General features: G+C 38.9%; 1 protein-coding gene across 1 annotated transcript; it reads right to left on the bottom strand.

Moving 5' to 3' along the window:
• Positions 1 to 3,928: 3,928 nt before the first annotated feature.
• Positions 3,929 to 17,170, bottom strand: si:ch211-102l7.3 (limulus clotting factor C). The gene is made up of 11 exons (XM_039604854.1): positions 16,913 to 17,170; positions 15,909 to 16,079; positions 15,616 to 15,741; positions 12,351 to 12,465; positions 10,587 to 10,804; positions 9,326 to 9,523; positions 9,011 to 9,205; positions 8,682 to 8,748; positions 7,678 to 7,946; positions 6,296 to 6,636; positions 3,929 to 5,643 (listed from the first exon to the last, which is right to left on the bottom strand). Exons 1-11 carry the CDS (start codon positions 16,995 to 16,997, stop codon positions 5,068 to 5,070), a joined length of 2,361 nt encoding a protein of 786 aa, XP_039460788.1. The 5' UTR covers positions 16,998 to 17,170; the 3' UTR covers positions 3,929 to 5,067.
• Between the last annotated feature and the right edge of the window lie 223 nt (positions 17,171 to 17,393).

The raw sequence follows: 17,393 nt of genomic DNA, 5'->3' as shown, positions 1-17,393 counted from the left end.
TCAAAGTTCCTCTTGGTGCTTTTCAGCCTTCCTGTACTCGCTGTGCCTATTGAGAGTAATTTCACGTTTAAAGGTTAACAATTTCCCTCATGCCCGGGGCCCTGAATAGACAAATGGAAGAGGTGGAATTTTAAACCACCAAAAAGATTTTAACTAGGCGAAAGACTTAGATGAGGTATTGATTCAATTGTACAGTACAGAAGGTAATTCTACCCATTTATGAAATGATTAAAACAGATTATTGTTTCATAACCAGCTCGCTTTTCTTTGCTATTGTTTTTTAGTAAGTCAGTAACTTCTGCAGACGCTCATCCTAAGCGTCCCTATATCGTAGCAAAGAGATGAGAGATGAAGCTCTGATCCTTTTGCATCTATGGAACTTTAGTTAGGTTTAAATATACAGTAGCTGAGTGTCACCGGAAAAAGATGATGAAGTTCTCAGTGATTATAATAATACTACTTGGAATCAAAGGCTACTTAAATCTTTTTTGAAAACTTCACACACAGCGTTAAGAAAAAGGAAGTTGCTACTCTGAATGGTTTTAATAATGTAGAGTATTTTGCAATCTGCTTCAGCTCGAATATGCTTGAACATGTAGTCCCAGACAGGAAATCCCTGACAGTTGTATCTTCGGCTTGATCTTTTACCTGTAAATGTCATGGCATTTGCAAGGGCTGCCAGCCAATAGAGAGTCCTTTAATAATAATAAAACAAATGAATATTAAAAACTAATAGAAACTAATGTATAACAGCCATCGAAACTACTGAAGCCACCCTGGACAGGTTTGGCAGTCAGTCACAGGGCTGATTTATAGAGACAGACAACCATTCATGCTCACATTTAGACCTACCTTTGCAATTTAAAGTTGCCAGCCAGACTTACATGTCTTTTAACTATGGCAGAAAACTAGAAGAAACTGGATAAAACCAAACCCAGGACAGGGGGGACATTTTAAGCTGCATATATGAAGGCTCCAGTCTGCCAGGAGCCAACATAAATGGGCACTGTCTGCAGAATTTAAGGTATTTGCATGACTGCATCCAACTCTTCTGTTGTACCAGTTGGAGGATTTTTATGTATTTCAGCCTATTTTCATACTTAATCAAATACCGCCACTTTGTTAAAGGCACTGGCATCTCAGAGATGTGCCCAAGATATTTCAGCATATTCTGTGTAGGCGTTGGTGCAGTAAACCAGGTCTTGGCAATAGTGAGATGGGTCTGACTCCAAACTCATCACATTTGGATGCTTGTTGAGCAACCCCTGGCATCATGTTTAAACACACTTTGTGGCCTTAAGTGCAGAAGAAAAAGGGCACATTTAAACCTAAACCACTAGAATTGTCTTGAACTTAACCTGAATAAAGAACAGTTTAGTTAAACCTGTAACAGCAGCAGCCACATTTCCCTCCCTCCAATGGTAATACACTAAAAAAAAGAAAGCTGATAAATATTTTAAACCAGGCTATTCTACAGCACTTTTGACCAGGGCCCACTACTGCTCCGTTACCCTTTTTAGCTTACACTCCCTGACAGAAGAATTTAAAAAAAAATAATTTTTAATTAAACTAAAAATAGAAGTGGGATTTGCAGTGTAACCCTTTGGGATATCCTTCTGAACTTCATCCCCTTGCAGCCCTGTCTCGAGTTGAAGAATGTGGTGAGAGTCAATCGCACAGAGCACCAAATCTTTAATAATGCACATGTGGCCAAAAGCAAGCAGTTTTGCATTGCTCTAAGAAACTGTCAGCTCATAAAATGCATTATGATTTGTCCCTCTCTTGAGATGTGAGATGTAAGTGATTCATTTTGTCTTTTAAAGGCATATTTGTTTGTGGCTTAATTCAAGTCTTTGTGGATGGATGATTTTCACTGGCTAGGCACTTTGTCAGTATCCACTGCTGACCTACAACAAACAATTCACCTAGAAGCAGAAGTGGGAATACAACCAAGCACCAAACATTACATTTAAAGTATACCTAGGACTCTGTCACAGCACTAAAAAAAACACTGTTTGCAGATTTTTCTTGTTAAATAGTTACAGACAGCTTACCTCACTGTGACCAAAAAGAACTTTTCCTGACCTTGAGTGGACTCCATATGTAGTGACTTGTACACAAACCCACTTTCTAGTTATATGCCTATGAAAATTTCCTGTAAAACAAAGGAGGATGTTATTATTCACCTCTCCTCTTCCTTAGATGTAAAGTGCTCACCTGTGGAAGTCTTCTCCTTGATACATTTATCGCCTTTCCTGCTCAGCTTCCTTGTAAGTTTCTTTAAAACTGAAGCAGCATCAAGATTCTTTGGAGAGAAGGTAGCTGCTTCAGCGGGATCCACCTACTCTAAGGTATGGAAATCCAAGCAAGCTAAACAAACACCCTGCACATGCACAGTGAGCGCATTGATGCACGCACAGAGGGCTGTGGATTTGAGATTAGAGGTCAGTACCTCCTCTCAGGTGTGGGTGTGGTGTTCTCTTTGCTAAAGAGTAACAGTAATGAGCAGACTTTCCACCCGTTTTTAGCCTCATGACATCATACAGTAAAATGGAAACCTTGGGAGACCTGTGACATTGCAAAACTTCAAGGTTTCCAGTCAAATGTAAATATTAAAAGAGGGGGCTATGGATGCATTTGCAATATTTGTTGTTGAGTAGGGTGGGTTTCTCGACAGTTTCTGAATGAGCAGTAGATTCTTTTATGCGTTACAGTCTAATGCATTATAAATATGAATGTTGCATTTTCTCTGGTATCTCAAGATCAGAACTGCAACCATAAAAAAGACAGCCAGCAGTTGCTTTAATTCTTGCAGTTCTCCCTGTAAGTTGCAGAGACCAACTACTGTGCTGCTCACTGTTTAATTGGCCGGCCTGAAAGGTGTCCTGCACAAAGCCGTAGAGAGCACAGCGGGTGTCTGTGTCTCAGGAGTAAGAGCTAAGTTTAGCAAATCCTCTCAGTGTGTTTCTCAATGACAGCACATGTTGGACGGTCTGCAGAGAAACTCACGAATGCATAATCTTACATGCCAACATGCTGCACACACACAGGCACTGCACATAGCCTATGTGCTGTGACAGATACATGCACACAGAGTGTGCTTCCATGCATCTGGACACATGCACAGATTGTAAATAAGTGCAAATACAGGGAATTGTTTCTCAGTGCATTTTCAAGTACTGATAATGATGACGTTACTAAATTTCAGCTATGAAAAAAAGCAAACAAACGCCTATTTGCACAGCTACACTCATCTTTAAGATGGTCAGAGGTATCGAGCCTTAAGGTGGCAGAGATTCAGTAACTTGTCAAACTTTACTTGGGTGAAGACAGCGAACAACAGGGTGGTTTTGCTTTGAGAGACATATGGAAGTAGCTCTTATTTCAGACTCCTGATTTGTGACTGTCAAGTCCATTTGAGTTTTGAGACAGACTCTAGAGTTTGCTAGAGAGAAACATTTCCTTAAGATGATCTGTGAATTAAAAAAAAAAAAAAATAGCAATTTCTTTTTTGTCGGTGATAATGCCATTAGCATGATTATACGCTACACTATAACCAAAGGCACCGATATTCTTACCTCTGACAGTCAAATAATACTATTTAAACATCAGAAAGTATCTTAACCCTCTCTGCCTTGGGTATCAACATAGCCTGAAGGTATGCCTTTTGTCATTTCTCCCAAGTGCATCATTCTATTATTCCATTTTTTATGGCTGCCAGTCAGTTTATTCCTGATAAGTTAATATAGGCTAACTATTTCATTTGCAATTGAAATAATTCTAAAGTACTTTATAACGACTGAAACAATGTGCAATAATAATAATAATAATAATAATAATAAGAATAACTTTATTTGTGGAGCAGTGTGTTTGAAAAAGTGCTCATACGTGTCCAAACGTACAAAAACACAAGCATATATCTTACATTAATTCCTGTCACACACTTCCACACATTAGATGTGAACAACAGCCAAGAATATTGGGCGAAAGATGAAGAAAAACCTAGAAAAAAAAGAGTTATCAGCAAACAAAACACAGATTCATCCAACTTGATAGGGTAGGAAGGCTGAATCTGTGTGCAGATGCAGCTACAACCTTATAAGTGTGGTGGCCAATGGTTATAAAATAAGAGCATGGAACAGTTAAAAGACCGAGATTCGATATTCAGAGAGGCTGATAGGTGGAATAGGGTCTCAGCAGGTTTGCTATATATTTGTTTGTAATTAATGAAAAATAAAATTAATTTTGAATTTCACCGGTAGACAGTGATGTTAGTTTTTGTTAGCAGCCTACGTCTTCAGTTCTGGAACAGATGAAGATGGGAGGACTGCTGAATGCACGATGCATGTGAAAAGTAAGTGACAGTAGTCAAGAAAGCAGTTTTGAGATGTGAGATTCAAAATTTAAATGCTGGTCAAAAATACTCACAAGGTTCTTTGCAGATGATTTTTGTGTCAAATTGTGTGATACAATTACCTTTGGTTTGCGGTGCTCACAATTTACTTAAACACAATTCATTTCCATAATAGATTGTAAATATAACACAGTTAAAGTTTACTTGAAATGGCAAAAAGTTAAATGATGCAGAAATACACATTTTTAATGCATATTGTGTAATTTATCCAGTAGAAAAGCATATGTTACATGCTTCATGTCCAGGATATACTTTACAATATACAATATACTTTATAAATCAACTTGCTTTACTAAAAAAACAAAACAATAACTGCTTGTAACTAATGTTTTAGATGTCAGTAATTACATAACCACCCATGTTTTGAGAATAAATAGGTCAACAGTTGTCTGTCTTTTTTTTACAACAATTTATTCTTGGAAGCATGAGGAAGTGTTTTATATGGGAGTGATCGCTGCAGGTGCAAACACATAATAGAGTTGTAACGATCACATGGTACCGTATGGGAAGTAGGTCTGCATTAGGTGCTTAAAACCAGTTTAGTTTAGTTTAGTTTAGTTTTGCATAATGAGCAGCACTGAAATATACAGAACTCAAATTTAATTATTAACATGGCTGAAATTCTGCCTTTTATAAGATTGTACCAAAAGCACCTACTTCACATGTTGCTCTATCCAGTCTTGAAAGTTTGCAATTTGTGTGATAACTGTGTAACTCGGTTGGTTGCAGTTGTTTTTCTCAAAAGATGTTGCTCTCTCTAAACCAAGCAGCTGCCAGCCTGCACTAGAGGCTCGGTGAGTATCCTCGTGACCTGACAAGACAGCCCTTGTGGATGAAAACACAGCTGGCATGGTTGTGATGCCTGGAATGACAATTGGGCAGGCGCTCTGAGGACTGGACGGTTTGCTAATGACACACAATGAATTGTCACTGATCGCTGTGGTATGTGCCCCTCCTTGAGCAAATTCTCTTTCACAATGAGTAACATCAGTCAGCTCAACAAGTTTTGTCAGGCTCAAGGTTGCAGAGTGGCCCAGGTGCCTGGGATTGTTTGGTAAAATCCACCTCGCGGTGTAAGCCTCCTGCGCAGTCACCTCCCCTCCTTGCGTTTTGGGTAGACACACAGGCAACACGCGCTCTCTGATCTTGGCCTTGTCTTTTAGCTTAAGCACAGCCACATCAGAGTCTGGTGAGGAGAAAAAATTTGGATGGACTACTATCTCTGAAACCTGCTGGGGCAGAAAGAGAAGATGAAGGAGAATTGGAAGTTAGACTACTGAGTTGCATGCCAAGTTTTGTTGTTTTTGGAATACACATCAAGATTAGATTATATGTATGCAAGATGTGCAGAACCAAAGAAAATATAGCTGCATTCCATGTAAGCTTTAAGTGCATATCAAATATGCACCTTATCCACCTTATACATTTGCAAACAAAAACATATCCAGAAAATAACTTCAATTTAATTAAGACTGATTTTTTTTTTAATTTATCAACTGTTGTGCTACAGAATTTATAAGCTTTTCTGCACTTTATGAGTTACAAAAAAAGAAAAAACTACAGTAAGACCACATATTTAGGAGCACTGTTTGGTCATTTTCAGGCCAAATGGTGGCATCTAGGTTTAATGTGGAATGAAAGTGAGATGACCATTTCAGCTGGTAGTTTGGATGATTTAAAAAAGCATTTAAATTCGCTCGGCTTAAACAACTTTGGTCTTGTTTTAAATTTGCCATATATAACCTGACCTGCAAAGGATTTACTGATATAAAAAGGCATTAATGAATATTTTTTATTTGCATATTACATGCTCATCCATTTAGACTGCATTGTTTAGGCAAGTTTAAACAGTTAAAAGTTGTCATGCATATGGGACTTTACCCTCAGGTGGTGCTGGCTTTTCAACACATCCCTGGGTGTGTGGTATTGCTTGCCTATGACAACCTTCACATGTTCAGGCTGAATGGGCTGCTGCTTGTTCTTGTCTACCACACACTGAGCCACCACCAGGACTCTATGCTGGGCAACCAGAGCTCCACTGCAGGCCAGGAACCAGAATGTGGACTCCTCTGAGGCCCCCTGCTGGTCCGTTATGATCCTTCCAGGGGACGTGTAGGTGCTCACAGTGTGATCAGGTGGTGAGCGGATATAAATGGCTGCATGCCACAGCCACTGAGTGTCAGAGAGGTTGTGTCTGCTGAAAGCGTCAAATTTGCCACAAACTGTGACATCAGAGAGGACAAAGAAAACCAAAGTATAACATTTTACAGTGCAGATGTGAAAGTGGCTTTAAAATTAGAATCTAGCCCTTAAAAAACATACAGACAGGTAAGAAAGATAATCAGTTGACTTCCAGAAATGTCAAAGAATTACTTCAAAATTAGTCTGCGTAACTTTTTTCTGAATAAGATGTCACTGTGACCAAGATGATTCATTTAAAAATGTCGTGTAACTGCAGAAGAGTCACAACATTACAATATAAATGTTACAGAATGAATCTAATACCTGCGGTAGGTTGCTTCTGAACTCAAACAGATCATCATTATTGCATTTTAGTCAAACTACAATCTTTCCGGTGTAAGAGCTAAGTTCAGAAATCAATTTAGCTTACTTAAGAATATACTTCTGAAATTTGCTAACGATGCTGGAATGTATTGGTCAAGAAGAAAAATAAAGCCAAAAAGTGCAGTTCCTCAAATGACCACTTTAGGTTGGCTTTAAAAAACAAAACAAAATTCCTACCATTTGTTTCTGGAATCATGTTATGAAGCCTCAAGATGAGTGTTTCCACCATCACCATCTTTGTTGCAAAAAACTTGATATTATGAGGAAGGGCTAACGGGTAATGTGTGGTTAAAACTGGATAACTGTATGCAACTAACAGCCTGTCAGATGAGTCTATTCCTCAGTTGTAGTCAGTGAAACTAATACTTTTTCTGTATGTTGTTAAGTACATATTTGTCTTGCATGCAAAAGATCCCTGGTTCGAGACCAGGAGGAGACACAGGGTCACAGGCTAGCATACTCCTAGTACTGTACCAGCCCAAAGCCAGGATAAATCAGATTGTTGCATCAGGAAGGGCACTCAGCATAAAAGCCTGTGCAAAATCAAGCATGTGGCTCCACCTGCTTTGGTGACTCTTTGCAGATAAGTAAGTGGTATTTGTGTCTGTGCAGTGTACCAATGTGGTTGTTTATATTTTCTCTGTTTTTTAAGAGAGATTTCACTTAACAAGCCAGGCGTAAACTTTTGCTGATCTCACCTGGTGAGCAGGAAACATAGTGCCCACTCCACCTTCCAGTCTTCAGACAGGTGCGTCGAGAGCTTCCTTTGTTTCGATAGAGAGGTGAAGCACACTTGTAGTCGATGCTAGTGTAGACTGGGTGAAAACCTCGAGGTATCTCGGCCAAAGAGGTGTCATCATTTTTCTCTCTGGACAATCCACCGGATGTTAGTGGAATAAAGCCAGCGGACAGCAAATCATCCACGCTGTATCTGGATGAGAGGTGGAGACTCTGGTCTGAACGCTCTCTAAAAGAAAGAGATAGTTTGCCTTTAAAGCTCATCTTTACAGTGTGATAAGCATTGTGTGTTTTTATACATATACATACATCTTGTTTATCTCTTATTTACCCATATACAGATTTGCTTATTCATTGTTTCAAACTGATATTTCCAATATTTTTTGAGCCTCCAAATTCTACCAATGGGCTCCCACTCATGTCCTTTCTTATTTTGTTTTAGAGCTTAATAACATTTCATTTTCAATGTGTGGATTTACTCAATCATAAAACCAGGAAGAGAATAACCTATGTTTGCTTCAAGTTCTACTAGTGCTTAGCATCTGGGACACAATAAGGGGCATAAATGACTTCTTCTCTCACATGCATGCTACATTGCTGTTTTTGAATATGCTGCACTTACGTGGGTGACTTGTTTTACAAAAGGGTATAACTAGTTTGGTACATCTGAAAACCTGCAATCTCTGGTCTTTGAAGCATCCATGGTATGACTATGTGCAAATTTCAAAGATGTGTCAGGGCAATACACCAGATAGCTACGTAAACTACTGTTACTGCTATCAAATCAAGGAACACGGAAGAGGAAAGTCTGTGGGACTGTTCCGTTTTTTTCCTCACAAAGTAAAACCATCACAGCAATTTGTATAATGACAAAGTAACATAAAAAAAATCCAAAATAATGACTTTAAGTGTGCAAAACTCATACATACACACATATGACATAATGCAGTATCGCAAAATTTACCTTAGCATTAGGTGTGGCTTCACAACACTTTGCCGTACAAGTTCAGACACTCTGGGTTCTCGACAGACTGTGAAGACAGTTCAAGCAGGTGACAGCGATAAGCAGATATGTATGTAAATGATTCTGATTAAAAATATCAGGGACATAAATACTGTAGTGACAAACACAGAAGAATGTCTAATCTATCTTTATAAATTCCCCAGTTTACAATATACTATATGTAATACGTAATACTCTATACTCTATATATTTTGTTTTCCTCATGTAACAACGAGGAGGAAAAGCAGCTACAACCTAAATGTTTCTTCCTTTTTTTTGAAAACTGTTACCTTTAACACACTTTGGTGACCTGCTACTCCAGGATCCATTAGAGAGACAGGTACTCTGGTGGTTTCCACTTAAAATGTAGGAGGTTTTACAGAAAAACTCAATTGTCTCAGCACCTCCAGCTGAGTCAAGAGCAGGTCTGTGATATCCATGGAGCAGTTTGGGTGGAGGAGCGCACCGGACCAGGCTTGTTTGACCTGTATGCAGTTGAGACAAAAGAGAGAAAAATGCTTTTCTTAACTGGCAATAATAGTGTGCAAACACCATAATAGAACACAACAAGCACCATGGGAGGAGGAAAAACACACAAAAAAAACCTTTTACACACGAGGGAGCAGTGCCACTCCACGTGCCATTAGGTAGACAGGTCCTCTGCTGCGTGCCAATCAGCCTGAAAGGTGGATGGCACCGGTAGTTTACCAATACGAGCTCCTCTTTTGGACCATATACAGGCAGCAGGTATCCATTCACTGGTTTGTCTGGTGCTGCGCATGCTACATTCTTGATGGCTGACACTGTAAAGAAATTTTCTGACTGTGATAAATGAAAGATAACACTGAATACCCAATAAACATAACATTTATAAGGGTGCACATTATTAAATTGACATAATATAAACAGATAGATAGATAGATAGATAGATAGATAGATAGATAGATAGATAGATAGATAGATAGATAGATAGATAGATAGATAGATAGATAGATAGATCTTGTAGGACTATAAGGCTCAATGTTGCATTAGAGATTGTTACTAATAATAGGGCATCTTCTGCATACATGAAAAGAATCTTAAATCATCTCTGGATACTTCCCTTTGCTATAACTCTCATTCATGCCGTGGCGCTTTGATATGTTGGGATTAGGAAACCACAGTTGATGCCCAATGAGGGAAAAGACTGTATAAATGGGACTGAAGTTAGATGCATGATTTGCTTTAAAGGCAGTAAATGGGGCAGAGAGGAGCAGGTATGATAAATCTGTGTCATTGACTGTCCGTCTCACATCACTGCCCTATGAAGGAGGCTGCACAGACACAGATGAAGAGTGAAAGTAAAGGTACCCGGACTAAATGTGCTGCATAGAAACAAAATACATGCACTTTGCAAGGAGGAATAGTGCCATGTATTTGTTATATGTATATCATAGGATAAACGGTATCAGTCCTAACAGCTTTGTACAGGTCTGCAGTAACTCTTCCCTCTAATTATGATAAAAAACGCTTTTTCTCTCATTTGTTAACTGCCTGTGTGCACCCTGAGCCTAACGCATTTGTATTGTTTGTATTGTTTGTTTTGTATGTGGATTACATAGAGGAAAAAAACCCTTTACACAGAGCATACGCTGACTCATATACTGTGATAATAAAATAAAAGGAATGCCACGTATCGTAATGTAATATAATCCAATATAAATCCAGTCTGCCTCCATGGTCTCAAAAACAGGAGAGGCTTTAAAACATTATTGTGACCAATTGTATTACGCTGCATTATAATGCTAAGTGTTTGTGTTATATTGTCTGTCCTGCGGCAGTGTGTATGCATTTGAAGTATTCACATTGCTTAAGATTAATACCTACCTGAAATTTCCTGAAATGTAAGAACAAAACCATCAAAGTTATTATAGCCATCAGAGGTGAAGAGAATGTGTAGGAAGTTCCTGGAGCTTTTTATTGGAGGAGGTAGCTGATCCCCACAAAAGCGACCAATCACAGGAGAAGCCACACTGTCACCATCACGGACCTCGACGTAATCGTAACGACAGCTGTGGTCAGACTCCAAACTCAGCAGTGAAAACCTGCAGCAAAACAATACAGAAATGATGTTTGTCACCTGATGTGAGATAATCCACATGCCAAGTGTGATGTAAAGCACATTAACAGTACAGATATAAAGCAGGATGAATGAGTTATACTAGTTAACGATAATCCAAAGTATAGATTTGAAAGAAATTTCTATATCTTATGTTAATGTTCTACTATGTATTTTTACTGAAAAGTACATTATTTTTCCAAACAAACAAAATGATACTGTAGTGAAGTAGATTTTGGGTTGGGATGTTACATGATGTCCCTAAACGCACCACTGACATCCACACCTTTCAGCCGACAATTACCTGGCTATAAGAAACAGCTGCGCTTCAATACTGAGAGAAGGCATTTGGCAGTCTTGGCAATCTAAGGTGGCTGCAGCACTAGGCAGTTGAGCTCCACATATCTCTTAAGGAAAGCTACTCAGTTGCCCTTAGAGAGTGGTAAGTGCGACTTTTGTTTATTATACTGTGGCATAGTAGGGTGGACTTTTGACTACTGTTTTCCTCTTTTGTTGCAGGTGTATATTATACTGCTGCTGTCTTGTCAGATGCCGTTTTGTTTGTTATGCACTACTTTTATAAAGTATAGTGATTTGGGATGTGGTTTTATGTAGATCTTTTATTGATTGTTTAATGTTTTATCTTTTCCTTTATTGCTTTAGTGGAGGTGTGGCCGCTTGTTTAGAGGCTAGGCACGTGAGGTGGAATCCCCTCCCCGATGCATGCGAGTGTACACACCGGGCATAGGCAGATTGCACCATTTAGAGTTTAGTGTGAGTGAGGTTTGCTGTGAAATCACACGGGTGAGTAATTGGTGGCACCCTTGGGCACTCCTCCTGTAGGTTGCCTCCTCAAGTGGCCGGTCTCCACCATTTTGTTTAGTTGCTTCTTTTTAATATATTGTGCTTGTTTTAGGGTAGCATTGTGGCAGGGAGTATGTTGTTTTAATTATCGTTTGGTAATAAAGGGTTTTAATTTATTTTACTCTCTTACCCTGCTACCCTAGGTTCCTTTTAATCTTTTAGTTATGTTTTAGTAGTTTCTCTTAATAAACTTTGCATTATAAACTCCCTTTGTCTCACCTCTGCCTTTAAATAACGAGTCTGTGGGCTTTGGTAGCCAATACAATCTTCTCATTGGCTAGAGAAATCTTTCCTGGGGTTGTAGCGCCCTCCCCCAGGTGGCGTTGTCACTACTTTAGTAACCGTCCCCGGTTATATCTTATTTCCGCGACACCACAATACCATTTGTTTTGTAACTGTTACCCTGCTTTGAACCTAAGATTGTCCTCACTCTAAAGTATGCTCATCTCCAGCTCTTTTATTATTCCAACACAGTCAACTGCAACCGCCAGATTGCTTGAGTCTCTCCTGTATCATCTGCAGCTCAGCAGTTCTTTATTACCTGAGGTCACATTGATCCCTTCTGAGCCTTTCAAATAGAGACTTAACTAAATCTTTTCTCTTTGATCAAATCATGTGCCTTCAGTGTTGAATGATTTTCATATCAGATCTTTGGAAAAGTTACCTACCTGAGCTGGATACTGCTCCCCCTCTCCATTTGCACTATCCATTCACATCGAGCATTTGTTGGGTAGCTCTCCAGGGCTATGTGACCCTGAGCTCGCTGAATGACGCCTCCACATGCTACCAACAAGAGAACTATAATTACTTATACTTATACCCATTAAATGTGTACTTGTCTCAGTGGCACTGAGCATTTTGACTGTTGCAAGCTAAGTGTGAAAAAGGAATATAGATATATATATATATATTTGCCTGTGTGTGTGTGTGTGTGTGTGTGTGTGTGTTGTCTGATGGTTCTGATTATCATCATCATGCTGCTATTAATGCTGTTAAGAAAAAGCAAGACTAGATACTAAAGCCTCTTTAAATTGATATTGACCACTCTTTGCTAAGGGAATGGGGTGGAAATGTTTAGAATTTTAAAAAAAATATCCCTGAATAAGATCATTCAGTCTATTCAAGGAGTTAGTCAGACTGTGTAGAACATTCTGTAACAAGCCTGCCTAAGAGAGAGATTGCCCAATGTCCAAATGCCTTCTTTTGTGTAACTCAGAATGTTAGAACATGACAGAATAACACCTAAGTGGCAATTTCCCCAACGCCATTAAATGTAGAGAATGGAAAAGTACCATGTGAGTGAATAGAAGGAGTGGCAACTAAGTAAACCTTTTTACTTTGCACTAATATCAGCTTCATGTTGCACTGAGCCTTACACTACATTTGGTCTAAATTATTACGCGGTGGTTGTTGTTGTTGTATCTGTATCTGTAGTTGTGTATGTTCTTTTTTTAAAAGTAGTATTCATCTATCTTTTTTTCTTTTTGTGAACTTGATCTCTAAGTAGACACCAGGCTGCCTACAGTTGTAGGCAAACCAACAAAAAGCACTGTCGCCACCAAATGTTCATAATGTGTATTGCAACGAAGGATGTGCCATTTTGAAAATTCTTAACCATTGATCTGATTATTAAACAGCTTTGCCCGTATATCCTTTGCTGCATACATGAACTGTACATACTCTGGAGATGCTAAAGATATTTATTTTACATTAAATGGTGGTGATGTTTCCTCTTGATGTTTTCTTCCCTTTACACAACACTCGGAGCCACAGGATGTCATAGGGTACCAGCATCGCAGACAAAAACAGAGGTTCTTATGTTCCTTGGAGACATGTATTAAGTAATTTAATTCATTTAATAAAGTAGTTTACTAAAAGGACAAGGTCTCAAGGTTATTAGCCCTGCAACAGACTGGCAACCTGTCCAGGGTGTACCCAGCCTCTCGCCCTATGACAGCTGGGATAGACTGCAGCACCCTAACGCCCCCTCACCACAACCCTGATAAGGATAAGCGGATAAGAATGGATGCATGGATGGATGGATGGACGCCTGTTATTCAGTCATAAGTCAGTTTTACATGAATGAATTCAGACATTTTTTGTTTTACCTGCCTTTCAGCAGACTTGTTGCATTTGTGGCAACGAGCACTGTCAGCATCAACTCTAATGAATTGTAACTAAGGGCAGGGTCTCTGCGCACGTGTGTGTGTGTGTGTGTGTGTGTGTGTGTGTGTGTGTGTGTGTGTGTGTGTGTGTGTGTGTGTGTGTGTGTGTGTGTGTGTGTGCTGCACAGTGCTATTCAGCATCCTGTACACAGCTTCTTCCACAAAAACTAGACTCTGAGTAACAAAAAAGGAGAACTGAGGATTGTTTTCATCTTAGTCCAAAGAAGAAATAGAAGCAGTGAGATGAAATATCATTATGCACATGTTTCTGTTTGGCATTATTCGCTGGGCTGAGCAGCTGTCTGTCTCTTAATATGATTGCATGTATTTGTGCTTCTGTTGTAGTAAATAGTGTTAGCTTCTTATCATGTATGTAGGGGGGGTGAATAATATGACTTCTCTGCCTCACTGTTCCATGTAAATGTCAGATCATGAATATGATTTACTGGGTTAGTGCTCATAACTGGTATCCTGGTGAACATCTTATCACAGTCACAGAGAATGGAGCCCTTTGGCCAATAAAGAAAATAATTAAGTCATTTTGTGTCTTAGTTATTTCTTTATTGGTTGTGATAGTTTTTTTTTTTTTGTTTGTTTTGTTTTGTTTTTTTCTTTAGTATTTTTAGAGTTATTTGAATGAATTTATGTAGAGTCTTCAGGTATGTATACAGTTTGTATGCAGTGTATTCAACTGAGCACTGCAAACAAGCCGGATGGTCCCACTCTTCTTTAACCCAGAGGATAACAGCGTCCATGTTTTCCTAAAAGAATCTTAAATTTAGATTCATCTGACCACAGAACAGTTTTCCATAGTCTATTTTAAATGTGCTTTGACTCAGAGAAGCTGGGATCATGTTCACACGTCTTTAACCTGTACTTGAAGATGGCACAGTGAACTTTGATTCCCAGAAGTGTTCCTGTTGTGTGTTTTTAATACACTACTGCCTGGGGGCCAGAAGATCACAGGCATGCAATATTAACTTCTTAACCTTGTATCTTATGCACAAAGATTTCTCCAGATTCCCTGAATCTTTGAATGGGATCTTCTGACTCTTTACAATTTTACATTGAGCAACATTATTTTGAAATTGTTCCAAAATTTGCAGATTAAAATTTTTGCAGACTGGTGAGCCTCTGCCCATTTCAACTTCTGAGAAACTCTGCCTCTTTAAGATGCCCTTTTTATACAGATAAGTATAAAAAGTGAGAGTACAGACTCTGTCATGGATGCTGTCTTTATACAGAGTCATGTTACTGACCTGAAGACAATTAAACTAACTAATTATATAGCATGTCGAAAAGGTATTTCTTTTTCGAACCAGTTACTTTTCCAGCCTTTTGCGGTCCCACCCCAACATTTCAAAATGTGCTAATCACATTTGTGAAATAATAACTCATCATAGTTTAAATATTTGACGTCTTCTATCGTGAATAAAGTGTGGATTCATGAGAGGACACATCATTGCATTCTGTTTTGATTTACATTTTACATAGCATCCCAATATTTTTGACTAAATATAAGACACTACACTGGCAAATGTGACATAAAATGAAAATCCCTTAGACAAAAACAACCTGGGATTGTAAAGATGCTATTAAAAAAAGATCAGCACTGGACTTATCTGTTCATTTTCACTTCATAATGTAGGCTTTGTATGATCTCTGTTTTCCTATCAGGAATCACATTTAAGTGTATGATTCACAATATTAGACATTTCTGTAGCTTGGTCAGGCCTCACAGCAATACTTCATTAAAGCACTTACTCACTTTTACAATCCCCTCCACTCCAGCCTTGGCGGCACTCAGTACAATACTTCCCATTCACGAAGAAGTCATCATTAGCTCTCCATGTTCCATTGTTGCAGGTTTTACAATTCTCAAATAGACTGCAGCCTGGAGAGAGACAACCGCAGAGCAAAAAGTAATAATCGAAAACATTTTTAAGATAAATTGGAACTCCTAGTCATTTACAGTATCACAACAACTCTGATATGTTTTCACAACAATATTACACGTAATACGTTTTGTTTAGAAAAAACAGAAAGAGGAAAAGAATTTACCTGGATGAACAATACAGGGGTCACATTCATCCAGGACATTGCGGCAGCAGGGAACAGTGTAGCCGACCCTTGTGCCTTTTGATGGACACCGACACTGGATCAGGTGGTACTCACAACACGGGCGACACATCACGTTCCACTGAGAGCTTGGGCAGTTGTCTCCCCTCAGGGCTGCGAAGGAAAAGTAAAATATTCAGATTTTAAATCTAAGAGCTGCCAGTGGAAACCTCAGCATAAGTAAAATAAGTCATCGTAAATTATGTGTTTGTGATTGTAGAAAAATAGTCAACAGTACCAACAAGTCCCTTTTAAATATTGTCTGATGAGGCAGATCAAACTTCCAAGAACATATCACATGACAGAATGGCATCATATTGATCGTTCACAGCAGGTATAAAACATCAAAATCAAACAGGGCTATACCAGTATACAGTGTGTGTACACCAAATTTCAGTTTGCCCTTGTTTAAACCTAGTGTCACATTGATGCTGATCATATTGAGCAGCTTGAGAACGATCCAAATACATCCCAAAATCCAACTTATGATGCTCCATTTGGAGCACTAATGAATATACCTGCTGTATAATGGTAGTTTTCTCTCAAACAGAAAACTCCAGTCAATCAGTGAACATGTTTCTCAGGTTATAGCTCCCAAGGGGCTACAAACAATTACAGCTTTCCCAGGTTTAATTCTACTCATAAAGCCAAATGAATTCAACTGTAAAAGTGTCCCAGCTTTAGTCACTGGTATGCCTGATATCTGTATCTTTGTACGTTTTACTCTTGTTTCAGTAAGCCACACTGAGTGCATAGCATGAAGTGGCTGAAGTCTCAGATGAGCAGAAGAAGTGACTCATAGTTATAAAATAACTCCACAGTTAGTCAGCAACTCAGTCAGCTGGCTTATTTCTTGTTAAAACTTTTTTTTTTCCATAAAGACACAAAAATTCACGAAGACGGTCTCATTGGAATTTCAGAATCAGAATATAATGTATTTTACTTACCCTGTGTCCAGCCCATTAGACACAAACTGAGATTTAGGAAGAGGTGGAAGATTAGGGGGATGTTCTTTGTGAGGAAAGGAAGCATGGTGGCTGCCAAACAGCAAGAAACCTCCCGAGAAACTCCAAGAAAGGAGCAAAAGCTTGATGATATCTACAGTATCCTAGTCTGCCTAGTGTATCCTACACTATCCTAGTGTAACTGGCTATAGACGATTCATTTTCCTGTGTCAGCACGGTGGACGGAAATCTTTAACCCATTCCTTCCGTTGTGCTCTCATCTCGTGAAAGATTGCATTGGTCTGAAGTTGTGCACAACTGTACTGGGTCTGCAAGCAGTTCCTGTTCCTCTCCTCTTGTTATGAGTCTGGTATGTGTGCTGAGTAACAATGGAAAAATATTGGCAAACGTAGCGGAAAGTGCATTTAGTAGGAATAAAAACACGATAATGAGAAGAACAGCGGAAAGTGATGAAGAAAGTGCA

Source organism: Oreochromis aureus, linkage group 1 (genome assembly GCF_013358895.1).
Source record: "Oreochromis aureus strain Israel breed Guangdong linkage group 1, ZZ_aureus, whole genome shotgun sequence".
NCBI classification, from domain to species: Eukaryota; Metazoa; Chordata; class Actinopteri; order Cichliformes; family Cichlidae; genus Oreochromis; species Oreochromis aureus.
The sequence above is the reverse complement of the archived record's forward strand: the minus strand, read 5'-3'. Positions and strand labels throughout refer to the sequence as shown.